Source organism: Labrus mixtus, chromosome 1 (assembly GCF_963584025.1).
Source record: "Labrus mixtus chromosome 1, fLabMix1.1, whole genome shotgun sequence".
NCBI lineage: Eukaryota > Metazoa > Chordata > Actinopteri > Labriformes > Labridae > Labrus > Labrus mixtus.
Genome location: NC_083612.1, coordinates 19,155,387 through 19,183,275, shown reverse-complemented (window position 1 = coordinate 19,183,275; position 27,889 = coordinate 19,155,387). Strand labels below are relative to the sequence as shown.

The 27,889-nt window shown below is 39.6% G+C and overlaps 1 protein-coding gene across 2 annotated transcripts; it reads left to right on the top strand.

The window, feature by feature from the left end:
* On the top strand, positions 1–27,889 carry ano5b (anoctamin 5b). Of its 2 annotated transcripts, XM_061036946.1 has the most exons (21): positions 1–369; positions 5,871–5,915; positions 11,423–11,484; positions 15,346–15,453; positions 16,400–16,468; positions 16,645–16,929; positions 17,146–17,265; positions 17,852–17,967; positions 18,060–18,194; positions 19,117–19,222; positions 19,439–19,499; positions 19,925–20,076; positions 20,175–20,249; positions 20,351–20,576; positions 21,321–21,502; positions 21,666–21,763; positions 23,002–23,132; positions 23,480–23,685; positions 23,905–24,092; positions 25,520–25,625; positions 25,733–27,889. In XM_061036946.1, the coding sequence occupies exons 1-21, from the start codon at positions 294–296 to the stop codon at positions 25,955–25,957; spliced, it is 2,772 nt and encodes a 923-aa protein (XP_060892929.1). In that variant the 5' UTR covers positions 1–293; the 3' UTR covers positions 25,958–27,889. The 2 variants fall into 2 exon arrangements, with proteins under 2 accessions (XP_060892929.1, XP_060892937.1); XM_061036954.1 differs by lacking the exon at positions 5,871–5,915.

Below are 27,889 nucleotides of genomic sequence, written 5' to 3'. Positions count from 1 at the left end.
CCTTTATGTGTGCCTTGCGTTCTCGGGTAGCGCCAGGGAGCCCTGCAGGGTACAGTCTCAGTGAGGATCCGTTATAATGTAAATATGACCGACGTTTCACACAGAAATCCAAACTGGACTCAGTGATTTCAGTGTGTGATCGCCTTTTACTTCCATGGTGGACTCTTCATCGACGTGTCTGGATCTCTGCGGCATCCTCACACACACCGCGCCTCCTCCTCCTCCTCCTCCTCCTCCTCCTCCTTCAGTGTCCTGAGAAGGTGAAGAAGCCTTCATCAAAACAGCGAGCCGCTATGAGGAGAATAACGGGAACGGCGAAGGATGAAACTTTGATCGAGCTGCAGAGCGCGACAGACTCACAGACAGGAGGTAATGAAACATGCACTCATTAAGCTCTTAAGGGATTTAAGGGTCGCGAAGAGGTGTTTTTTGTCCATGTGACAAATTTAGCCATGTAGCCTATTTCCTCAAGCTTGAGCAACTTTGCCAAGCAGCCCACTACGGTACAATCAAAATGAACCATTGCGGAATTAGAAACCTAAGATTTTGTAGGCCCTATAAGAAAACCATAGGGGTCATTTTAAACCATTATAGTCAATCATAAAAGAAAAGAAAAGGTCAATATTCAGTCTTTTGTAAATAGAGATTTCAAAGTAATTTCTAATGCATGTCGAAAAGCCTACCAATTTTAAAAGCACATGACACGTTTGTTTTACAGATAGCATGTTAAATGTCTGCTTATAAAGTTTGTTAGTGAGTTGTGTTCAAATGCCTTGTCGTTGGTAGTGTGCAGTTCTCCGACTGAGACTGTGCTGCACTGACCTCAGATCAACTAGAAAGTGGGCAGAGTTCGGGGAGGATTTTGATGAATTAGGACTAACTCAGTCAGGAGTGACGATGTTAGATCTCAGTGACTGCTAGAGCAGAAGGACGAGTCCACACAGAGAAGTTTATTCAAGCTGAGTTCTCTTTACAGCAGTGATCCCATGACAGACCAGGGGCGAAATAGATAAAAACAGACAGGCTTGCTGTTAGTGTGTGTTTCTGTTTGTTTGTATGCCCTACTGTCAGGAATGTCCCTTACAATGTTTTACTGTGGAGCTCCAGTGAAGTCACACTGGCAGGTCTTCTCCAGACAGAGGTGGATTACAGTTAGATTTGTGTTAATTAAAGTCACACTGACCAAACGTCATCCACCAAAATCCCATTAGTTACTGTAGCAGGCTGTCCCGGCTGAAAAGAGGCATCTCCGTCTTTGTGTATTTTCAGTGAAAAATGAGTTGAAAAGGGGGAAAAAAATGATCAGAAGTGAACCAGCAAGTAAACAAATGCATCTTTCTTCCTCCAGCTATCTGTCAAGCTCAGAAGGTGTTTCCATGTCTAATGGGATTATCTCCTCTGCAATGGTCAGGCCTCACTGACTCTTTGCTAAACAGAAAACCACTTTCACTTTGTGATGTCAGACTGCCTGGTCAGTTTTGTTCATTTGGATGTATAATGTGTGGGCAGATCCCACTGTCGTAAATGTGCTGTCAGTCAGAGTGATTGAAACAAATTGGTTTGCTGCATTTGTTGTTTCCATGTACAGCAACCCCCCATCACACTCAAAAGACAAACATGAAAACAGCATAAGCTGAATTCAAAATTCACATTTCAGGAGTGACATAAATAATGTTAAATAATGTTAGGAGATTGTCCATTAAAAAATGTGAGTGTGTCCATGTGCAGCCCAGGTCAGGTACATTAGTGATAGGGAATGTGTGGGGTGTAGTTTGGCCTGCCTCTGCTGTACTGCTTTACTGTATGCAGCATATTATGCTAAAAAGCACATGATCCTTAGTATGTCAACTGCTTTTTGATAACAAGAAGAGGGATATAAGTGGTTGTATTGTCCTGAATATCTGAAATGTTGTTCGTTTACAGTTCATAAATGGAGCGTTGACAAATGGAAACGACCACTTTTTGTGGTGAAGGGACCAATTGTTCTTGTGTAATGTGAGGCTCACATTAAGGTCTAATTAGCAAAACACATAAAACTGTCTTTTAGATGTATTTCTCGGGAAGAACATTAGTGATTACAGCAATAAAGCACTGGCTCTCAATTTTCACTCAACATGCTGATTTAAAGTCCTCAGAGTTGCATACTAGTTCATATACTCTTTACTTTATTCAGGTCTGGGACTGAAATTCCTTATTTGACACTGTGTTACTCTTTTATTTTTATTTTTTAACCCCTTATGCAAATATTCAATTGTAGACAGACACATACAGTATGTATAATTTTCACAATTAGATTAGCTGGAGTACAGAAACCTGTAGAAATCCAGTGTTTGTGCCATTTCAAACAAGAGCAGGAGACATTGTGTTTTCCAACAGAAACTTTTCAAAGAGGAATCTACAACATAAAAAACAAGCTCAAGCAAACATACAGTAAGTAGGCCTACATGATGCAGTGGTCATAATTAATGACTGTATCCAAAGTCACTAAAATAATAAACAAGCAATGAAAAAAGCAAACATGTTTTTACCATTGATGACTTTGATATGTCTACACCAATGAAGTATGTTTACACATCTAAAGCTTTATCTGTGTCACGATAGCTCTAGTCTAAAATCAAGAAAACAGTCTCAACCCTTTAAAAGGCATTTGAAGTTTTTTTTCCCAAAATGTGAACATCACTGAATTATGTTTCTTTAGTTAGGTATATACATCATATCCTTTTTTTGAGTTTTCTTTTCTTCTCCCTTTTTTATTTTTGTATTTTACATGTCCGAAATAAACTTCAAATACTATAAATATAATGATGGTAATTGAAAAAATAAAGATAATTCATACCAACATCTGATGAAAATCAATGATTTCTCAGCATACTGTACTGAGTGAAAATAATTAACTGTCAATCACACTATTTCCCTTTGTGATTACTCGCTCTTTGTTGTCTTATTTAGAAAGTTTGTAGTAAAACAGGCCTTTTATTGAGGCTGTAGGTTAATAGACTGGTCTTGCTCTGCAGAGGTTTTGTTCAAACTCTTATCAGCGCGGCGCCACATGTGACTCAGGAAACAGAGAAAAAGGAGGAGGACATGATCTGTCCTCACCATGTTATCGATGTGTTTAGAGTATCTGACCTTGTTCACAGCTGCCCAAACACTGGTTTACAATCAGTCATGAATGTTGTCTCTCTACTGAATGAACATTAAATGCACTCTTCACCCAGTTAAAGGGATGGATGTTTAAAGGAGTGATTCCCAACCAGGTGTGAATGAGAGGTAAGATAAAAAAAAAGGGATACAGTGAAAAATGTTAGGAAGTAGAAAATGGACAAACAGTTGAAATGTCCATATAGCAATGATTGAAATAGTTCACTGATGGATAAATGGTACAAATAGTTAGCTGAAAGGATTGGACAAACAGTTGAAATAGCTAGCTAAATGTATTGGTAAACATTGGAAACATAAAAAGACCTATGTTTGAATAAAAGACTGTTTTTAGTTTGACTCTTAGCTTTTCACAATCAGGTTGCCAATTTCGCAATTCGTCATGCAATAATTAGTTTCAAAGAACCCCCTTTTGAAGTACTCCTAAGAGTCATTGCTCATATTTGAAAGGATTTTCTCCCATTTAAGGAGATCTCACTTTGATATCTTGCAGTCCAGCCAATGAAGTCATCCTGCAGTTAGAGGTGAAACAGAGCCAGAGAGTTACTATGGAGACAGGCAGTGTAATTGTATTACCCCTTTGATGGAGGCTTGATTCTAAATAAGATATGGACAGCAACTGAGATTCTCTCTCAACATACAAGAGGACACAGTCTATTTTGTTGTTATGCCACCGCAAATTTCATGCTCTTAATAAATATGTTTTGGTGTAAGTTTTGAAAAACAGGTTTTACATGCCTCCCCCATCTTTGGCCTATTTACCCAGCATTTGGCTTCACGGACTTGAAACACTAACATGAGGGAAACAAACACTCTCTTTGGCCATTAAATCATATATAATGCATGAGAGCTGTTTATAGAACAGCCTACTATATATACCTGAGTGTACAGTATCTCTGTTTACTTTTTATTCCTGAACTGAGCTAATGTTGACATCTCGTATGAATCAAGCAATACTTTTATGAAACCTCTTTCCATAAACACGCCTTCTTCAACAAACTAATAAAGATGGAAACCTTAGCATTTAAGTGTGTGACACATTATACCCACTACACTGCACACCACCTCTGCTGTTAAAGTTATTTACATGTGCAGCGTACAAGCTTTCCAGACCCTCAAAGAATATTTCCCCCGGGGCATTACAATATCCTGATGATAAGAAGGGAAACTTTTATTTCCCATAACAACAAGAGTCTGATCCAAACTCAAAGCACAACTCGCACTACCAAACATTACACGAGTAAAAAAAGACTGCTATGAACCATAAGATTTATGTGTGCAGTTAGTTGGCACATAAGTTATGATAGTTGCAGTGTTGCCAAATGCATTATTTAAATTGGTAAAGCTGGATTAAGCTTTTTTCTTTTTTTAAAGGGTGAAAATGTGACAAAAAATCATAACAGTGAACCGAAGTGCTGAAAAAATGTCCTGGGCTATAAATCCTGTTTCCAGATGTTATAAAACATGATGTTATTGAACATCTGGGCAACTTCCTTTGCTAATGAAGACCATGTGATGTGATTAAAGGCCTGAAACAGCCTCTAAATATACCTGAAAGAGAATTTGTTTGGTCAATTTATGTTTCCATGATCAAGAGTGATCTTTGAAACTGATTATACTGTATTTTGAATCAAACATTAACTCCAGAATTTTCAGTTTGAACTCTTAATGTAGACAAACCCCACTAGCCTGGAGTAGTTTATGAATTCTTCATTTTGTACAGAGCATGCTGACTTGACAGGAAATGTGGAGAGCGAGAGATAGAGAAGATGACTTGTCATTGAAGACGTAGCAGTGATCATAGCTCAGGATGTTGTGGTTTCACTCCGTCATGTAGAACCACCACCCCTGCTTTACTACCAGGACTCTTTTCACTCAAGTGTTTTGGTATACAATTGAATATTTCAGTCTAGTGTGCCACCATTTAATATCTCAGTTCCTTCCACATTCGTCTAATGCACCCTGAAATCACTTTGTCTCTCTGTCACTGTAGTGGATGACTTTCAGCTTGACCCATAACATGTGGACCAGAGCAAAGAATATACTATATATGGGCCAAAGTGCTAACCTTCATCTCGTCAATATTTCATACACATCTACACTCCGCTCTGTCTACAGGGAAGTTGTAGGGCAATTTGTGTCAGGTTTGTCTCACTTCCCCTGAGAACATTTCTATGTTTCTGTAATACAGAGCTGTGGTTAGTCAGTCAGTCTGCATTTGTTGAAGTTTGGTGTCATGTTCTGAAGTGATTTTAAAAAAAAGTACAAAGTAGGTGTTTTGTGTTTGAGAGGAGCTAGCAGAAGGGGCGGTCTAGCTGAGTGCCAACCTCGTGGAAGGGCGAAGATCTGTTAGACAGCACACACCCACACATCCCGCCTGAGTCATAGTGAAAAACAATTTGGTGTAATATTGAATCAGATGTACACGACTTACTGCACAATGTTCAGGTTATCTGCCTGTTTAGATGTTGTGCTGCTGGTAGAAACTCTGCTGTGATTTCTGTATTTGAAGTGCTGCTTTGCTTGTGCTTTTAGACTGTTTGTTCTGCTTTGTTTAGTCTTTGAGTGGGCCCTGGACACTACCTTTCAAGTAGGAGTGTTTGATTGGATTTCTTTGTGTGTCTCAGCAGCACTTTGTCAGCAATTACTTTCGCCCCCCAGCTGACCTACAGTCTAATACTAACCTGTGTTTATGTGTCTGTCCTTTAAAGATGGTCCTGCCGTCCTTACCGCATTCAGGATTAACCTACACTCAGGTACGGGCAGATCAGAGGCTTTATGTGACGCCTGTCTGTCCATCCACTCATCATTGTCCGCTGCTTTCTCTCTTTTTATTCCACTGACTTTCCTATAAAAGCAGACACTCCTCAATTATGGAACATATTTCTGCTGCTGTTCCATTTATCGTATACTGCTTTCTGCTTATCAGAGTCAGATGTCTGTGTGTGTCTGTCTGCTCCTTCAGCTTCCATTTCCCGTGCAGTCTCTGGCTCCTGGTGATTATATGTGCTGTGTCATGTGTTCATGGCTGGAGTGTCAAATCTGCACTGATGCATGCACTCACACACTGCAGAGAGGCATGTGCACGTGGTAATGTGTCAGTTAGAGCTGGCCGATTTGACAGAGTACTGTATGAAGTAAAGAGATATGCATTTGTATACCATCAAGGTTTTATAAGGTTGCTGGCCATCTGTTCAATATCTCTAGTTGTATTATGTCATTTTAGACAATGTTGCAGAAAGATTTGCAGGGCCGCCTTATGTTCATATTTAAATTTAGTACATCAGGATTCGCAAAAAAACAAACAAACACAGGCCATGTCCTCTTTTTATCCATAAACAGTTATACTACATTTCTACAATTCGCTTTTATCCCAAGCAATGTTTTTCAATCAATTCTATATCACAATAGAAGGTTGAACTTAATATCATTATGAAAATGAATTTATCATCCACCTGCTCTGTCCAGTGTCAGTAATACATTTGCACTTGACTTTTATACAATGGTTAAAGAAGTTGACAAAAGCAATATAATATAAATACTTAATTTCAACCTACAAGCAACTAGTGAATAAAATACTTCAATGGAAATGGTAAAATGGTAAATGTACTTGAGCTTGTATAGTGCTTTTGTAGTCTTCTGACTACTCAAAGCGCTTTCACATCCATCCACACACTGATGGCAGTGATTCTTTTGTAAATTGCCCATCTGAAGCAACCAATCCCATTCATACACATTCATACGCCAGCGACGAAGCAGCGGGAGCAACTTGGGGTCAAGTGTCTCGCCCAAGTGTCTGGGGATCAAACCCCCCACCCTTCTGGTTTAGAGACAACAGACTCTACCAACTAAGCCAAAGCAGCCCCAAACTTATAGTACCAAAAGTATTCATGTGTAGATTTATCTATGAATGCAATATATTTTGTGTGCTCGTCATATTTTAATATATCTGTCAAATGAATAAGAATACAATTTTCTTTATGAAGTGCAAAATATCCCTAAAAGTTATCTTAAGACACTCTACATGTAGTGCATGTCAATCATTCAATCAATTGCTGATGTACTGTTGTTTTTAGATATTCAAGTGTTGTGATGCAAAGAATGATTCAAGCTGAATTTGTTTGTGCTTGTGTGTAGTTGTGTATATGTGTGTGGGTAGTTTGGTGGCTTAAATATCCTTTTACATTCTCCCGTCAGACAAACACTAGACCCTGGATGTTGGTTCAGAGTTTGAGATGCAGGTTTCCTTTCATAACATTTGTTTTGATGACTCACTTTTGGATACACTTGCAGTAAGTGGGCAGCTCTCCTGAAGGTCACAAACACTAAAATGAAAAATGGAATGTCAGAGTTCAAGGAGTCCAGAAATGAGAGTCCTGTTTTGTGGCCAGAGGCAATTATTATGAAAGTGAATGGAAACCTCATCAGGTTGTAGCGTATCAGGCTTTGGCATGGTTTAGTCGCGGCGTATTGGATTTGTTTCCATTCAGAGAGAATGCACCACCTCTGCTGTTTTTGTTCTCTCTGCAGGATCAGCACATTGGCACAAGTGGCCTCCTGTTCTGATGTACTGTTGGCCTGCGCTGTAGAAAACCTACGCTGATTTATTTTTTTAATCACTTAGAGTGAGGCCTCAAATGATCAGGCTAGTGGAAGAGAAGCAGAAATTTAATTCCTGTTTTCACATGTTTTACTTCACTGGTCTGACCTCGACTTGAAAAGGATGGGAATATCCCTGGGTGTCCTCCAACAGGTTCCTCACTTTAAGAGAAGATTAAATGTGAAGAGGGGTAAGAGAAAAGAAAGCTTTTTGTTTTTACTGCTTGATGAGTGGGATACAGAACTTTTACAGAGCTTTTACAGAAGGTATTCTTGGCTTTTATTTCTGTCTGTCAGGTTGATTTCAAAGTGGAAAACTGGGGGTCAGCATTTCCTGTTCTGGATTATGTAAGAGGATGCTCATTTTATGAAGTAGTCATGGATATTATTACCTGTTTCCAAGTTTATTTCTCCTTGGCTATACAAGTTGTTCTGAAGGGCTTCAATACCTAACTGCTGGGAGTTCAGTTTGCATTAGATATTTCAAGTGTGTCGTCTGCCATGATTTTGTCCCTGAAAAGGTGCTCCTACAATATGACACATAAAGAATAGGCGACTTAAAGGAGAGTATTTCTAATAAATAACTCAAACTAAGGAACATAATAAGGGATGCACTGTAGTGTTGGTCTCTAGAAGGGCGGACAAATCACTGAAGTCATTCTCTTGTAAAATGATCATCTCAGGTCTAAAAGTGAATTCAGTCTTACTGGCCTTCAAACTCCCACCACTCTGTTCTAGAAATGTGGACGTAGTCTCAGTGACGTCACCCATTTGTTTCTGAAGCAGACTTTTGAAGGTTATAGATGGCAGTCCCAATTTTGGACACAATGCCTCACACTACCCATTTGGTAAACGTAGTTACTGACAAAGAGGTGGAGCTGAGGCATGCCATAAGTCTCCTGGCTAACAGCTACAACGCACCCGCCTGTCAGTGAGACCAGCCACGCCCCTAACTATGCAGAACGCTAAGCCTTAATATAATCTAAACGGATGAGATATAAACAAATTGACCCTGTATAGTTTTTGCCGACAAACACATGTGCTAGTCAGACCCAAACTTTTTTTTTGAACCAGTCTGTAAACACGTTCATTTCTGCTGTCAAATGGGCATTTTTAACACGGGGGGGGGCTTTTACAGCCAGCCTCAAGTGGACACTCGAGGAAATGCTGTTTCTTTCACTTCCACATTTACTTCATTTTCAGGACTGGAGGATGCCGCTTGGTTCTCATAAGTGGATATGCATGTGTTTTGCATGTGTCTCTGGATAGAATTAGGGAATTTAGGAAAAGAGAGTTGATTGTGTCCGTTGCTGAGCCTCACTGGCCCCAAAGGCATGATGAATGGCTTGTGTAGTTCTGCTCCAGTTTGGGTTTTCAGGCTTGCATTTATGAGTTTGAATCAATAGAAAATAATGTTGAAAAATGTATATCATAGTAAGACATGGGATTAAAAGCAAAGTGAACGAGGATACTCTAAACTTTGGTTACAAATAAAAAGTAGGTTTATTTTTAACCACATGAGGAATCATTTGGGATGCTACTTAGTTGGTGGTTAAAAGTGTCACTTTGAGTCAGAGTGTATTGGAGGTTAACTGGCATATTTCCTCAGTGAGTTGGCATTCTGCTTCTGGGAATGTTCACAAGAGAGTATCTCAGCTGCTGTAAATAGAGAGCTGCTGAAGTGTAATTAGGGTGTCTGGGTGGAAAGTGTAAGGAAAGGCATTAGAGTCAGTTTTAGATAAGTTGTGATTTAGCTCATTTGCACCCTGGAAAGCGACAGTGTTCAAGGTGACTTTGCATGAATTAATAACTCTGTGACATGAATATACAGTAGTTATTTTTAGTGAATAAACATTTATGCCCAAGTGTGCTCACTTTCATAAAAGCTAGTCTCCACAGCGTGTGCATGACCCTGTTTCTTCATTTATTTTTCTCTCTGTTGAAATAGATACAACAGACTGCTGGCCCCTTGCTTCTGTTTGCTTAAGCCCGGCTCTGATAACTGGCTGCGCACAGTTGGAGTAAGACCCAAAAAAAAGTGGGACATAAAAGGAGAGGGAGAGAGAAAAACTGCATGAAGAATGAAGACAAATATAGCTGCACAATAAATAGTGCTTCACACAGGCCGACAAACTCCACTATGTCATTTGAATACCTTAGGGATTCGTATGATCTTACTTATGTATTTCCATTCCTTTCTGATGAGTGTCCTGGCCTTTCAGTGAGCTTCCACATGGAGACACAGAGACACCACAGACCCTCTCTGATTGGCTCGCTCTGCTGTTGGTCAGATCATTGGGTCTAATCAGGAGGATCCTGTGTGGAAGCTAAAGGAGGCTGGAGATCTTTGTGTCCTTTGTGTGTACTGACTTGTGTGGCGGTGAGACTTCTGGTACAGAAGCAACCCCAGCCCCTCCCCTGGGCCCCCCCCCTCCCCCCACTGACGTGTCATGGTGCACAATTCAGCCTCCCCCACAGGAAGTGTTGCTTTCCCACCATTCGGGATTAACAGAGCAGCATGCATAGCAATGCTACAAGAGCACATTCCCTGCACAGTCTGCTATGAGAGGGAGTCCCTGCTGGAATGTTGTGTGTCATTGTATTAGAGATGAAGGAGTCTGTGTGAATGTATGTGTGTCCACTGCTCTCGCTCAGCTCATATAAATGCTTTTCAATATGGCGAGAGTCTGTATCGGCTGATGATGCCAAGAGCCTGCAGGATTTGTATGGGGCTCTTGTTAAAGAGAGTTTGTCTGAGACACATGAGAGGCCATAACAATTGCTGGGCAGCTGATTACTCTTAAAGGGATGGTTTGGTTCGGAGGGAGGCTTATTATTATCCTGCATACCACATATCCTGCATGGATATAAACAGAGCTTAATATAGCCTCGATCAACACTGTGGTGGGTTAAGAGGAGAACAACGTCTACTCCATTGTTGATGTTTTTATTAATGCTGTCCTGTCTGTGCTAGGTTTGCATTTAAATTAGTCTTTTATATCTGTATTATAATCATTAAACTTCTTTTAAAAATGTGTTTTACTTTGTTTGGTAGGTGTAAACAGGAAGGTGAAATGGATGATCTTTTTGTCAGAGAAATCTCTCTTACGCAAAATCTGAAACTTTGTGAACACAAACATTTCTACGTAATCTTTTGTTTGTGTGCATACAGTCACTGAGTCTGAAGGATTTCAGATCAGATACTCCCGACCTTTAGCCATCTGAGACTGAGCTTATATCTTGACTGATAGCATGACTCTTTAACACACTTTAAGACCACAGGCAAAACCATAAAGGAGGTCTGAATTATTTGATGGTTAGTTGAAAATACCTTAATGATTCGTTTATTAAGACAAACACATAACAAGTGTCAGAGAAGTGATTTATGAAAATGCAAAGACACAATTAAAGTCATAAAACATAAAACCAAAATCTTCAAGGATTAGGACTTTAAAATGCATGCCCTGATCTTCTGTAACGATCCAAACAAAAGTTTTGATGAAACGTAAATTCTCTCAACACAACTTCAAAATGGAAAATAATCATGCTTCTTTTAAATCAGTTTTGTAACTGTACTCAATCGTATGAAACCTAATTATGCTTCAGTTCTGGTTTACTCAACAGGCAATATTGTGTTTAATTTCTCTTTTTCTTTCTCTTTCAGATGAAAACAGTGGAAATGGTGTTTCATTATCAGAAAGAGTGATTCTTCCTGGACATGCAGAAGTAAGTCTTGATTTTTCTTCAGGTTGGATGAGAAGGTTTGTTCAACTCTTTGGTCTGTACGGTGCATATGGAGCTACAACTCACAAGCAGTTAGTTTAGCTCAGCATAAAGACTGAAACAGAGATACAGATATCCTGGTTCTGTCTGACTCTGAGTGAATATGCATGATTATACCAAGAATCCTTCTAGAGCTCACTATGTAACACCTTATATCGCATTAGTGTAATGCAATGACTTCCTGTTTCTCAGCTGGTTGCTTGGCAACTTTATGTCATTGACAAGAGCTCAATTGATTTCCTATCTTTCAAGCTAGGATAATTGGGCACTCGTTGTAGCTTTACAATTACAATACTGATATAGGAGTGGTTTGGATCTACCTGCAAGAATGTAAAAAGAAATGTGAAACTATTACACAGTTTTCTGGAACAGTTCATTGAGGTTGTGTTTGTTGTAGAGCCCATGCTGTTTTTATTTTCTCTGTAGCCAAAAGACTGTTTATATATTTGTGGATCTACATGGCCGACCTCTTGTTGACTCTCTATCGCTCTCGTCGCTGAATCATAAGACCTCTGAGTCGCTAACAGTTCCTCTCATTTCTCAGACAGCAAGATAAAAATAAACTAGAGCCTGTTGTCTGACGATGATGAAGTGAATCCAACCAGCAGATGTTTCATCTGTCTTAATTCACAAGACTGATCATATTATTTTAATATTATCTGGTTATATTACAAAAGATGATTAAATAACAGTATAATACCCCTGCTACGATGTGAGGGTCTGATAAACAAGCTGGGTGTGGTTCAGTAAACGACTGAAAATACTGGGAACTTCATGCTGTGGTTGAACCTTTATAAATATTGCACACAAAGTAAGGTAGTGTGTGTTTGGTCGATTATTTCTTTGTTGTAACAATGCTTCTTGGCAATAAATCTTATACCGTTGGAAAACCTGTTTATTTCCCTTTTGAATGGTGCCACATGTAAAAGGAACATGCATTTGTGGGATGAGCAGCAGAGCTGAGTATGTGGGTTGCGCCAATTAAAAACTTGCCAAATCTTCTCTGCCAATGCAAAATAGCTTATTCTGCTGTTGACTCTGCTTTGGTGTCGTTTAGTGGATTGGATGATTGAAGTCTGAACAAACAAGACATACTGGCAATTTAACAATTTATTAATTTAACAAACAGGAGCTTCAGTAGCATGTGGAAGAAACATACACAGCCACAACAGCCATGAATCTCCTCCTCAGGCTGGCCACACACTACTGTGGGATGGCATACCTCTCTCCAACCAGCATTTGTCACAAGTCAGACAATGTGGTTGTGTTGGCATGAACAGCGCGCCCAAGCTGATCCCACAAGTGTTCAATGGGGTTGAGGTCAGGACTGCAGGCAGGCCATTCCATCCTCTCCACTCCAAAATTCTAGAGGTAGTCTTTGATAAATCCTGCTCTGTGGGGGCGAGCGTTGTCATCTTGGAGGATAGAGTTCGCTCCCAGACTGTGGCGATATGGGATTGCCACTGGTTGCAGAATCTCATCTCCATATCTGTCTGCATTGAGATTACCTTCAATGATGACAAGCCTGGTTTTTCCAGTGAGGGAGATGCCGCCCCAAATCACCGCATCACACTGCCTCAACCATACCCTGTCGGTGCAGCAATCAGCAGAGCGTTCTCCGCGTCTTCTCCACACTGTGACCGTACGATCCAACTGCCGGATGCAGAATCTGGACTCATCGCTGAACATAACATTCCTCCACATGTTCAGGTTCCAGAGCAAGTGTTGCCGACACCAGCGCAAATGGGCCTGAAAGTGAAGGGCAGTCATGGCAGGTCTCCTGGCAGCCTTATGAGACCGGAGATTGGCTGCGTGCAGTCTGTTCCGGATTGTCTGGGTAGAGAGCCGTCGGCCATATCGTCCTGCAGACCTTGACTGCAAATCTGTAGAAGACTGCCTACAGTTCCTAAGTGCTGACAGGGTTAGGATATGGTCTACTTGGGGTGTTGTCTCCTTGGGACGCCCAACTTGACCTTCAGTTTGGAGATGGTACTAGGGCTCACTCCAAATAATGCTGCAACTTGGTTGTGCTGAACACCAGCTTGAAGTAGCCCACAGTTAAACGTGGCATGCTTGGAGCAGACACCAACTGTAGCAGGGCCCATGCTCACAATCAGGCAACTGATTGTCAGCACCTGGGGTATCAGAAGCTTAAAACAATAGCAGCAGCAGAATAAGCTGTTTGGAATTGGCAGAGAAGATTTGGCAAGTTTTTCATGGGCGCAACCCACATACTCAGCTCTGCTGCTTATCACACAATGCATGTTCCTTACAAATGTGGCACCATTTAGAAGGGAAATAAAAACAGGCTTTCCAACGGTGTAAGATTTGTTGACAAGAAGCATTGTTACAACAAAGAAAAAATCACAAATTTCCTCACTTTTTCTGCGATGTTTAGTTTAGTCTGCTAAGTATTCAGTAGTTAACATGATGCAAGATGATTTCCACCTGGAAAATGTAAAGTACACTGTTTTAATGTTATGTCAAAGGTGTATATTGATATGAACAACTTAATAAAACTATACATGTATAAGGAGGTCAGTCTAGTACCGAACTACTGAGATGCCAGATCCAGGAATGGCATGGCAGACGGGCTGTGCCAGTTTGCAATCAGCTATTGGCAGCCAGACCGGATTGCCGAACATTTTCTTTATTAATCCAAAAGGCCCAACAAAGTCAATAAAAGCCCATAAAAATGCAAAACTAAATACCCCAACCTTACAATGACGGCAGTCTTGAGTGGTCAAAAAACGTTTGTCTTTCTGGGATCACACACCTAACCTAGACACTGTCTTCCTTCAATTTATACCTGAGCTGTTATTCTTACAGTGACACCCACAGTCAATACAAAACACAACAGCAACATGGCAGTACAGTATAAGAAAACTATATTTTGGCTCTTACAATACATTTTAAAGAATACATTAGCTGCCATAACATAGCTGCCATCAAAATAACTTTTGATATTGTAATTCAATTTAGAATTAATCTTAGTCAGAATTTGAACTATATGTTAGAATATGTTTTAAAGTTTGACAAAAGTTTTTGTCACTTTAAAGAAATATTTGATCTCTATCTGAAATATTTCAGCAGTATCTTGATTCCTGGTGGGTTAACTAACATGTTAATGTATTTATCCACATTATTTTTAACAGCATTAAATACTTCCACTGTATATTGTTAATAACTATAACAGTGTATCACATGCTTTTAAGCACTTAGTCAAAGAGAGGTTTTTATCAGGTAGGTAAGATGAGATAAAGAAATGTTTATAGCTGGATGTTACTAACAGCTGAAGTTGTTGTTTCTTTTCTAAAATAACAATTACTGTAAGAGGTGTCAATACAAGTCTTCTTTTACACAAATGGCTGACGTAACCTATGTCAAAGAATGAGTTAAGGCCATGACTGACATTCAGAAGTTGATGTAGAAAATGTTGACCATGTTTCTCCTCCACCATCGACTATTTTAGTTTAATGACAGGCTGTGACTGTACAGTGTCCAGATTCAACTGTGGTTCTTCTAGATGGTTAAACTTTCTCTAAAATTACTTTTCTCATGCACCGACAAGTGAAAGTCTGATCCTTAGAAAGAGTCTGCTACAATTTTTTAGGACACAATGTGTGTCTCCATTTATCTATTTCTGCACGTATCAGTCTTAAACTTTGCACCATTTAAGTCTGTCTGTAAGAATCACTTCTTCTCCTGTCAGTGTGTCTAATGTCCCAGGACTGCGTTTGTGTTTGCTTTTGCTTCCCACTCTGTCAGCAACCTAAATTCTTCATATTTTGTGTTCTGATTCAGACAGACAGGCTACAGCCAAACAAAGACACAGTGTTCTTCAGGGACGGAGTTCGACGAATAGACTTTGTGTTGTCTTATGTCGATGACAAAGATGGAGAGAAGAAACAGGTACGTGTAACAGAAAAGTTACAAGTTGCTGTTAGATGACTACTCAGCATGTTACACTGCTGCCGGTGACTCATTGTTACACTGGTGACATTATTACACAATTTATATCCACAACATGGCTACAAAGAGGAAGTGAGATACAGATTTTAATTCTTTTTTCAATAAATGCGTGACACAACTGACCAGAAATATGTTTTTAAATAAACTGATAAGTGGAGGTGTCTGAGGAAAGAAGGACACAGAGTTTTGTAAGAAAACAAAAGCCAGCCTCTTGTTTGATTTTGATCAATGACTCCTTGCAGCTATGCAGTAGTTAAAATATTACTAAGAACTATATTCCTTGAAAGAGAACTTAAGTGGAATTTGTTGTCCATCATCATATTTTTCACAGTTTTATATTTGCTTGTAGTAACAAAAAGCAGCTCATTTTCTTTGACCTTATTTGAAGTGTAAAAAGCGTTGTACCTTCATGTAGGATGGAGGGATGTTCACATTCTGAAAGTAAATCAAATTTTTATTTTCTATTCTCTTGTTTCACATTCAATATAAGCGTCACAAAGATGTCAGGAGGATAACACTTGTGTTTGAGGAAGGCTCTGTTCATTTTCAAAAGACAATAATTGTGGAATAAACTGCCTTTAAACATCTGATAATTTGCTTGAATTACATTTTTTTTTAAATGTTTTATACGTGACATTTATAATATAAATGACATTTTTTTTAAGCAGGCTCTGATGTGTTCAGTTTTTTGTCTAACTGTAGGGTAGAGAGGGAGTGCTGTGTTTTATCTCTCTTTTGATCTTGTCTATGGATTATGAATGCACATGATCCCTCTCTCCTGTATATTTGTTGGTTACTGATACAACCACAGCATTTTCTTTTTTTTTATTCATGTATCAGTGTGTGCCTGGCTCTCATGCTCTCTGTTTGCTTTTTTTATCCTCAGGAAAGGAGGAGGGAGTTTGAGGCCAACCTTGAGAAAGCAGGACTGGAGCTGGAGACGGATGACAAATCAGTAAGAAATTCAAAATCAGGGCACTTGCACCACCTAGGGGATTGTTCGCTGAGGCACACCCTGTATGATAGAAACACGTCTTAAAGGGATGGTTCAGTAACGGGCATGCTTATACTGTCATACATTGAAATATTTTAAACAGGGTTTTTCCCCTCCTGTGTCTTAACGTTCATCAGGACTCCAAAGACCAGAGGACATATTTCCTGAAGATTCATGCTCCATGGGACATACTGGCCACCTATGCTGATGTGTTAAAGATCAAAGTTCCCTTCAAAGAGAGCGATATCCCCCATGGTCAGGATGTCCCTCTCGAATGGCTCTCACATCCTTTCCGCCTGCCGGAGCACATCATGCGCCCGACCCCGGACTACTTCACCTACCCCTTTGACAAGAACAAGACAGACTTCTTCCTCATCAATGACAAGGACACCTTCTTCCCACCTTCCACGAGAAACAGAATCGTGAGTATGACTTCATCGAAAATCACAAGTTACTGATCAGATTGTTCATATGCGAAACCAAAAAATCTGTATACCAGTGGCAGGATGACACCTGGAGACTTTGAAGAGATATTTGTAAATGTCAAGGTTCATTTAAGGGGGTGAAAAAAGGCCAGTGCAACTATATAAACCACACGTGTTACTATCTAGTTTAATTCCACCTTTTGTTTTTCTTAGGTGTTCTACATCCTGGCTCGTTGCCCGTACTATAAAGAGGGCCAGAAAGAGAAAGAAAAAACCGGAATCAAGCGACTAATCAGCAATGGGACGTATACGGCAGCATTTCCACTACATGATGTAAGACACACGGAAGAAGGAGCAGAAATACGCAGAGACCAAACATATGTACATATACACATCATACACATCATAACAAAGGGACAAAGCCGAGCCCAGCTATGCTTGCAGGTTAAGATTTGATATTCAAGATTTATGATGTGCTGCATACTATAGTTGTACTCAGAATCAGTGACCCAGTTGCATTTCAAGTACTCAGAATCAATGCTTCCTGGACCAGACACAACATTGTTATTCTGTTCATATAACTAAAACTTCTACAACTACAACTAGAGCTGCTGCTACAGCTGTGATTTATACTTAGGTAAAGTGGTTATGTAGCACTGAGTCAGTGCATTAGGTGAGGATTTAAGAAGTACATTCATATCACTTGAGCATTTTCATGCTTAGAGCAATGATATAAGGATAAGGACTTATATAAGAACTTTAAATGTATTTATCGTTCACTAATGATGTTTTGTTGCACAGTGTTAAATGTCAATGTTAAGGAAGGGTTGAAGGAATAGTAAAACCTTTTGGAAATATCTTTCATTTTCTAAGATCTTTTACCAAACTGCACATATTGTTGTTGTTCTTTTAACTTCAGTGTCGATATTGGAAAAGAGCCAGAAATGCCGAGTGTGAGAGCGAGCGCTACAACTTGTACAAGCACTGGGCCAGGTTTCTCTGCTTCTACAAAGAGCAGCCTCTTAACCTTATCAGGTAAACAAGCAAAGCCGCAAGTCTTCTTATTTGTCTCCGCAGGGTTTAACATTTGTTTCGTGAACTTTGCTGTTTTGATTCTGCGTTGGCAGGAAGTACTACGGGGAGAAGATTGGGATCTACTTCGCCTGGCTCGGCTTCTACACGGAGATGTTGTTCGTTGCCGCTGTCATGGGCCTTATATGCTTCATTTATGGAGTGCTCAGCTACGATGACAACATATCCAGGTTAGTAACACCAGAGGGCAGCGGGGGAGCTGGTCGATAAAGTGCCCAAATGACATGGATGGATGTAAAAAAAAAATACCTGTAAGGAATGTAGAAATGTCAAAACACTGAACATTTATATGCTGCAATAACAACTATGATCCTTGTGGGAAATCTCAACATAGATTTTGCATCTTTAATGTAGAGATTTTCTGCATAGTTTGTCTACAGACACAAGGGCATCAATAGGCAATCAGGTGTGGCTCACGGTCTGCAAACAAGTTCACCCTTAAAGTGTTAGAAGTGGTTGCAGTCAGGGCTTTATGCAGGCCTATCAAGTTTTTTCCACACCAAACAAAGGGAACCACTTCTTCATTGATCCTACTTATGCAGGAGGCTGATATTGTTTTTAAATGAAAACTTCGGCTTTAGTCACACTTTTGTTATAAAAAATTTAATATGTACTAGGCCTTAAGGTTTTTGGTAAGCATGTAAGCCATGTCTCGTATTTAATAGACTATTTAAGAACACTCTACCTCCTGAAGATGGCAAATCTGTTTTTTTTACATTGTTTTCTGCATCATGTAATGTCATGCAAGACTCCCTGGATTTTCTGCTTCTTTTTTATTTTGATTTTACTGTCACCCTCCTATAGAGCACTAACTAAAGAGCACCTGCTGGATCATTCATGTAGTGTTTTCTTTTTCCATTTCAACATTATATATTGTTGCGTCAGCGTTTCTGATACCTACAGGTTAAGCCCAAACCTCGACTAAAACAACCCACATTGCACAAAACTACTTTTGGCCTTATCATATATCAACTGTTCCCTCTTTTAAACTTTTACAAAAAGATTTTGGTATTCACTGATGGTCTGTCCAAACTTGATCATAAATGGATATACTGAAGCGTTATTATCTTTGTCCTGTTTTCCTCCATTTAGCAAAGAAATATGTGACCCAGCTGTTGGAGGCAGTATTGTGATGTGTCCACTCTGTGATAAAAAGTGCCTTTTCTGGAAGCTCAACTCTACCTGTCTCTCCTCTTGGGTAAAACATTACATCTCATGTGTTCATTTGAAACTATTTTAAAACCAGCAGTTACCTTAAAATAATAACTATACGTTAGATGTTTGAAATAAATCGTTTACCAATATAGCTGCTCTAAACTCTATCGTGGTGTGTCCGCAGCATGCCACCGTGTTGACTCCCAGCATGCTTCTACATCTCAGGGAAACTTAATCTTTCCCATATTTTTTCTTCTAGCAATCCCATCTGTTCGATAATGAGGGAACTGTATTCTTCGCCATATTCATGGGGATTTGGGGTAAGTGTCAATCGATGCTCTTACTCATGCTGTGTTTAACCTGTGTTTGAGACCCCACTTAGCCCCCTCCCTCTTGATGGACAGATTTTTTATAATGCTTCCGCCCAGAACAACTCACAAACACAGTTTACACTTTGGGGCCAAGACATAAAAACCATACATAAAAACCTGGCCTCATGTTCAGCAATGAGCCAAGCAGAGTCATGGAAAGTCATTATAAACACATCACACTCCACACACAACCAACACATGCTCTTTGTTTTCAGTCAGTGCAAAGTCACAACAAGTTAAAGATCCGTCCAAAAACCAACGACTGCACAGCGTAGGACTAAGTTCTCTTTGTACAACAACATCTACTAGTTAGATATGATTCTCAAACTCAGATTATACATCTTCTGTATCCATTGTTCACTCCTCTCCAACAGTAACTCTGTTTTTGGAGTTCTGGAAACGACGTCAGGCCCGGCTGGAGTACGAGTGGGACTTGGTGGACTTTGAGGAGGAGCAACAACAGCTTCAAATCCGGCCCGAGTTTGAGTTTCGCTGCAACAAGAAGAGACTCAACAAGATCACGCAGGTGATGCAAAAAGAAAATAATTCAAACTTGAAAATAAATATGACAAATATAACGTACTCGAGAATAATTTATATTAATCCTATGGACTGATCCTTTAGGAAATGGAGCCATATCTTCCCATCACCAGCAAGTGTGCTCGCTTCTGCCTCTCAGCAACCACCGTCTTATTCTGGGTAACCAAACTCTGTCTTGCTATTTAGAACAATACAAATTGAGGGGTTTTCCATGTCTTGTCATATACAACATTTATATATCTGTGTGTGTCTCCCCACAGATTTCTCTGATAGTGGCCTGTATAATCGGGGTCATCGCGTACAGGCTCGCTGTGTATGCTGCCTTTGCAAGTATCATTAAAGACCCCTTCAGGAAGATCCAGCTGGTGGGAAGATTCATCACCCCACAGCTGGCAACTTCTGTCACCGCCTCCTGCATCAACTTTGTCATCATCATGATCCTCAACTTCTTCTACGAGAGGGTAGCCGTTTGGATCACTGATATGGGTAAGACGATTTGAACTGACAATTCTTGACTGAAAGAAAACAGAACCAAGGAGAAAGCAAAAGCAATATCAAACACGATACCTATGATTCCGTTTTCTTTTTAAATAATTAAAAGAGCAAGTGGATACTGACTCCGTTTCTCAAATTTTACAACAGGAGAAAATGATGAACAGTTTGAATCATCTTTAGAGCAATTTGATGATTGATTGAAACACTGACAGCCAATCAGAATCCATCCAGGTTTACATGGCATTAGTATCCTTAGTGATCGGGATTCTGAAGTTTGATTAGTCCTAACCGTTATCCTCATCATGGGGATGGGATCAAATTGATCTTTTACTTACATCAAAGTATGAATCAAATTTGCCTCCAAAAGGCGACAACTCTCTTGACAGAGATGGATTCTCCTATCTCTTCTCGTCTTTGTAACATTTCCAGAACGCGTTCCCTTCTGGTGTTATTTTTGATTCTCTGCGTGACATCTAGCAGCAACAGCGCATGAATTCCTTTTTTTCTGATCACTGACTACTCAGCTACGGGGTCATGTAATCATGTTGACGCCATACTTTCCAGAACCTTCGCTATACCTGCCGGCATTATTACAGTTATAGCTAAGGTTGTTTTTTTTGTGTCACATTGCCCTTTACTGTTCAGAAAAGAAAGTGTTAACTCATTTTACTGCACTACTATCTGTTTATTTTTTATTGTAGCTAACAGGAAGAACGTTTTTTTTTCTTCTTGCAGAAATCCCAAAGACTCATCTGGAATATGAGAACAGGCTGACCATGAAGATGTTCCTATTTCAGTTTGTGAACTATTACTCCTCGTGTTTCTATGTGGCCTTCTTCAAAGGGAAATTTGTGGGCTATCCTGGAGACTACTCATACATGTTTGGCAAAAAATGGAGCAAACTGAGGAATGAGGAGGTGAGTTTTTCTTGCTGAAAAACTTCTTAAAAATACAATGTTGATTAAAGTTAGTTTATGTACTGAACCGACATGTATTTATGTAAACATTCCCAATATAACTGTCAGGTGCGTGCCCTTACTTCTAACGTAACTGCCACTAAAAATCCTCTCGCTGTCCCAGTGTGACCCTGGAGGATGTCTGATCGAGCTGACTACACAGCTGGTGATCGTTATGGCGGGGAAACAACTGTGGGGAAACATTCAGGAAGCCCTGCTGCCGTGAGTCCATCAACTCTTTACCCTGTGCCCCAATTCAGTTGGAAGCATCCTTTGAAGGCCTCTGAAGGCTGCGTAGACCTCTCACTGGAATGAGACCGTCTTGTATACAGATGAGTCCCCATTAGTGTAGCTTCTGTTCCCTTTTGTCCCCTAGCAGAACATCAACTCTGCACCAGAACTAACGACAGAAACAATGTCACAAAACTTAATCGATTCTTTTAAAGATCATTTCAAGTTTCAAGTCCTTGTTTTGTTTTCTTAATCATTAGAAATGGTAGCCGTTTTGGACTTACAATAGATGAAACCAGTTACTTAAAACGTATGTACTGTGAGTCTGCTAGGATTGAATTGGGGCACAATGAATCTCAGGATATGTTCGGCCACGGAGGATGCACCAGCTGGGTCAAAGTTGGCCGAGGAAAGTAGGATGCATCTGAAGCAGCCTTTGAAATGGGACAGCCTTTGATGCGCAGCTGTGACGTAATTGGTCTTTAAATGCGCCCTCTGATGGATGCAGCCCTTAAATTGGGACATAGTCGTTGCCTTTCTTTCTTTCTGCTCTAATTTTTATTTAAAATCAAGACATTTAAAGAACAGATTTGGATTGGAAATGTAACTATTAAAACCTTGTCTGACAGCACCTAAGATCACTGATATTTACATGGTCAAAAGGAAGATTAACAAGATTGAAGAATTATTGAATCGTTGTCTAGATTAAGAGGTATATCACATAACACTACACCAGGTACATATAGCACAAGTTGGAGCCATTTGTTGTGTGTATTTTTTTGTGTATTGACGACTTTAGATGTGAAATCTTTTGACCAAATGGCTGAGATACAAGCAGAGACCCCGGTCGTTACTTGGAGATGCTTTATGACAAACTAGAGAGAATGTGAAATAAAACTAGAAATACTCGACAGCTATCCCAACTTGCACTTTTAAAAAAGTTGTACACATTTGAAACATCTATTATGTCCATAAAATATACATCCATGGCACAACATACTTTAATGCTCTTGTTCACGCCTAAATATATTCTTATACAGTTTTATATTAAAGTGGTCTGTGTTTTTAGGTCTGATTGAGACAGTCACACTGCAGACCTGCATTCACTTTTTCATTTCCTGGATAGTCATATCACTGTCAGCTCTCTCTGTTAATGTCTCCTTGGCTTTGTGCAAATCCTGAATGGGAGCAGTTTGACATCTGTTTCTTCTTCATGGGCTTCCTGACAGGTTGATGCGTAACTGGTGGAGCAGCAGAAAAGGGCGGCACAATCCTGAGAACCACTACAGCCGCTGGGAGCAGGACCACGTTCTTCAGAACTTCGGCCAGCTGGGATTGTTCTACGAGTACCTTGAGATGGGTGAGATGCTTTACTGAGCGGATTTTTTTTTTTTTTTTTAAAGATTTATTTTTGGGATTTTTGTGACTTTATTGGAGAGATAGGACAGTGGATAGGGCCGGGAATCAGGGAGAGAGAGTGTGAGGAATGACATGGATAGGAGCCACAGGCTGATTCAAACCCGGGCTGCCCGCTTGAAGGACTACAGCCTCCGTACAAGGGGCGCGCGCACTAACCACTGCCCCACCAGCACCCCAACTGAGCACATTTTTAACACTGATTTTATGTCTCACAAGGAGAGAAAGATGATATTGGCTGTATGGTAATTATCACTTACCCAGTATGCTCCGCTCTGTGTGTCGTTCCAGTGATCCAGTTCGGTTTCATCACTCTGTTCGTGGCCTCGTTCCCCCTGGCTCCCCTATTGGCTCTATTCAACAACATCCTTGAGATCAGGGTGGACGCCTGGAAGTTCACCACCCAGTTCAGACGACCCGTAGCATCCAAGGCCCGCAACATTGGAGCGTGGCAGGAAATCCTCAACGCAGTGGCTATTTTGTCTGTTGTTACCAATGTGAGTGTTGCTGTATGTGTAGAAGCGTGTGCTCGAGCATTCAGAGAGTTGTTTGAGCTGAGAGAGAATGTGTCACTGAATGCATCGTTACTTATAGCAGTGTGGTAAACTATGATCAGATAAATCCAAACATACATCACGCATCATCTGACCCTTTGATGTGCTATATTTATGAAAACATTTCACTAACAGCTTCTCTTGTTCACTTTTTTTCCGCAGGCTTTCATTATGGCGTTCACCTCCGACATGATCCCCCGAATGGTCTACCTGTACGCTTACGGTAAAGATGCAAGCATGAGTGGCTACATTAACAACAGCCTGTCAATATACAACATCACACAGATACCAGAGGACAACATGCCGGAGGAGAAAGACCACTGGTTTGTGAACTCCACCAGCACCTGCAGGTAATAGAGCTCAGAGAGCGTTTATGCATCTTGCTTTAAATAGGATTTCATACTTTGCCCTTTAAAGTCGCACTTTTTAATGCTTTTATATGGACATCTGATTGGATGACTATAATGATACAGGAGGTAACTTATGCATCATTGTAGTTTAGAGAGAAATATAGCAGAAACAGACAGACTCAAAAACTAAGACGCTAGCTAGCATTTAGCACCTAAAGAGCCACATGTTTCCCTCAGAAGATGATCGAATACGACCCATATTTGAAAGAACCTCAGTCATTATCACAATACAGTCCAATATTGGGCCATCAGTTCTTTCTACCAGGAAGAGCAGATACAATATTTAAATTATGAGAATCTAAAGTCCTGTGACCAATCAAAGACCTTTCTTTGACAGATTCTGACAAACTAATATAACTTTGGAGGAGCTGATGTTTAGTTACAACAAAAGTACAAAACACTTCAAGTACCTTCATCGTAAAAGTTTTTACATCATTATGTAATAATACAATATTTTTTGTTATTTTGGTATATCAGTCACTGTTTTCCTGAAAAAATGTAAATAATCATCTTTCCTTTGACTCAAGAATTTGAGGTGTTTATAACTAGAGATGCACCGATTGCAATTTCTCTGGACTATTCCCATTCACAAATTTGACCTGGTCTGACCTGCCAATACCGATTTTGGCAGATACCGATTTTCTGTCTTTAAAGCTCTATTATTGACAGTAAAAGGAAAATGTCTTTGATTTAAATGTTTTATTTATTTATATTTCAACAAAACCTGACTGTTAAATACGTTTTTGTTACAACAAAATATTAAAAACTCCCTCAGGTTACATGACCATCTCTCATGCTCACTCAAATCAATCACCGCTAGAACATTTTGAAAATCAAACCCTTTGTTACCTGTATTCTACTTTAGTTTTAAGCCATAATTTATATGGTGGAAGTGTCTATGTAAAGTAAAACAAACAGAAGGTATTCAATGATCTTTTACAATAACACATGAGTGAATTCTCTGAATGACATTTTCACATTCTGGAGATTTAAACAGCCATTAACACTCTTTATCCCTTTAGGTTTTTAATCTATCTCATTAATAGATCAAATTGTACAGAGAAGTTTGCTGCTAGACTCTGTTCAGCTGAATTCTCCCTGACTCACTTACAGACTCTCACCTGTCTTTCTCTCAGTGCCTCTGTGATGGCTGTTTGTGTTTACAAAGAGATTAAATCATGTTTATATCCATTAATTATCGATATTAATCTATAATATTTCCTGCACAGTTATATATACCTGTCAGAGACTTTGTAGTTGCACAGTATTTATTGATGTGTACTAGCTCCAGCACATTTTGTTTATTGATTTTAATTAATGATTCATTACTAACTTTTTGATGCCCCTCTTCTTGTGTTTTTGAACAGATACCGTGACTACCGTTACCCTCCGGGCCACGACAGGGCGTACACTCACACCATGCAGTTCTGGCACATCCTGGCAGCTAAAATGGCCTTCATCATTATCATGGAAGTAAGACAGCCCATATATCCACTGCTTATTACAGAGAAACAAATGCTTAGAATAAATGTAGGAGACTGATTATGACGTTACTATAATGACTCGTTCTTTCCCTGCAGCATGTGGTCTTCGTGGTGAAGTTCTTCGTGGCGTGGATGATCCCTGACATCCCCTCGGAAGTGAAGGCTCGGATCAAGCGGGAACGCTACCTGATTCAAGAGTATCTGCATAACTACGAGGTGGAGAGGCTGAAGATCCAGCTGAGTGCCAGTTTCATCACAGAGCCACAGTCAGACATGACCTCCATGACAGACAAGCATGAAGTGCTGTCTGAGTGCCTGTAGCCCCCCGATTCACACGAGGACATTCACAACAAGGGCTGCCGTCTGTGGAAAACGAACGCTTTGATGTTTTGTTACTGAATGGACTCCTATATTAGGAGCCGTTTAGAAGCATCAGGTTGAAAGAGAAACTTCTGTGCAATAGAAAAAGATTAGAAAAGATTTTAGGTGCAGCTTGAAACATTCCCTGTGTAATGCCTTCAAACTGTCCGGTGGTCATGGCTGAAAATAGAAACTAACATGTTACATACTGAAAGTTCAAGTTTGCGATGTTAAACATGTGAACCCAAGTGTTATTAACCTTTAAATGATTTGGTTAAGATATCATATTTTATGTTTTGCATGTGATTCTTCAAGTGAGAGAAGAAGGATTCAAATGTGTCGACAAGAAGTTATATGTCAGTCGTAGAAAGTGTTTGATGATGATTGTGGTTAGAGAAACTAACATAACTTTGAGAATAGATGTCCTACATCACATTTCAGTTTCATCGTTTAACTCATTGTAGAAAACACTCAGACTAAACAAGTTTTACAAACATCAAATATGAAACACGTTGAAATATTGAAACCTTTGGCAGTGCTTATTTCTCTAAACATTCCTGTAGATCTGTAGCTGGGCTATAAGGTTGTACGTTTTGTTAATTTTTGTGTACTACGTTAAGGGAAACGCTCTTATAAAACTGTGCATTTGAGAACCAAGTACCTCCATCATACCGCAGTGATACTAAAACAATTGGATGTTTAATGTTTCTCCATGAATTTGAGATACTACAGAGATGTAACTGGGAGACATTAGCCGCATCTTCCACATCTATCTCCAACTTGTTTCGGGACCAATTATAGCAGTTTTACTTAAAAAAAAGAAAGGAACATGAAGGACATGTTTGAAAAGCTCTCTATAGATATTCAGCTTTAATGCAATCAGTAGTTATGTGTTAAGCTAAATGTACACCTCCTTTTGGTATAATTGAGTGAAACTGCATAATGTCTCTGTTCTCAGATGTCCGGTTAGTGATGTCTCTGTCTATTATAGGCATATAATCATAACATTCAATCCTCGTTCTGTGTTTGGATAATGTGAGGAAGGATTTGAGTGACTTTCTGGCTGGTTTTGTTTTTTCTGTACATTTACAGATTATTGTCTTCTATTTAAAAGAGTTGTAACACAGTTCATTTATTAATCTGTTTCTGCTCTGTAGCTCAAAACATGTGTGTAAGTTACTTCATAATCCTCCTTTGAAGATCTTTCTAGGCAATGTGCTTATTCTTCTTACTTATTCTATAGCCTGTTACTCATCTGGAACATATTTAGTGTCAATGTAAGCGCAGACAGTGAACCCTAACTAAAAGTATGAACTGTACGAGAACATTTGATGCTAGAAATGACTTTTTCAAGGGATGTCCAGTATTGCTATTTTTTATCTTCTTACGCTTAATGTGCATTTAAATCTTTCTGTGTTTCTATTGAAACCTATTTGTAATTTAAACTGCAAATGAGGCTGATCTCATTCGAGCCCTCTGCAGATTATTTTTTACTAAACCTGGCTGACGTCAATCTCAGGATTAAAACATCTTCTAAAGTTTGTTGAGCATCACTGGTAAATAACGGCTGCGGATGCTGTGATGAGTGAAGGGGGATTCAGATGGCGATCCATCATGGTGCATCATTTTCCCAACAAACAAATGCCTTAACTGTCAGTGTTTACTTACTTTTGTATAATTTTCTAAACACAAAGTTTCCTATCTGAACTCTGTACCTGGTTCATAACATTTGCTGCTGCTGCTGCTCATTGCATTTTAGTGGTTTTGTCTTGTTTTAATGTGCATGAGTTGCAGTCGTGTAAATATTTTGTTGGTTACATTTGAAGTGAGCTGTAGCCTAATGTACAGAAATGCACTAAAGCTAATACTCCCAATAAATGAAGAAATATCTTA

Bases quoted from the DNA above. Each gene is read 5' to 3' on its own strand.
- ano5b (XM_061036946.1), top strand. From the start codon at position 294: ATGAGGAGAATAACGGGAACGGCGAAGGATGAAACTTTGATCGAGCTG. The intron at 5,916-11,422 runs GTACGGGCAGAT...TTTCTCTTTCAG, and splicing joins CAGGATTAACCTACACTCAG to ATGAAAACAGTGGAAATGGT. The intron at 19,223-19,438 runs GTAAAACATTAC...TTTTTCTTCTAG, and splicing joins CTACCTGTCTCTCCTCTTGG to CAATCCCATCTGTTCGATAA.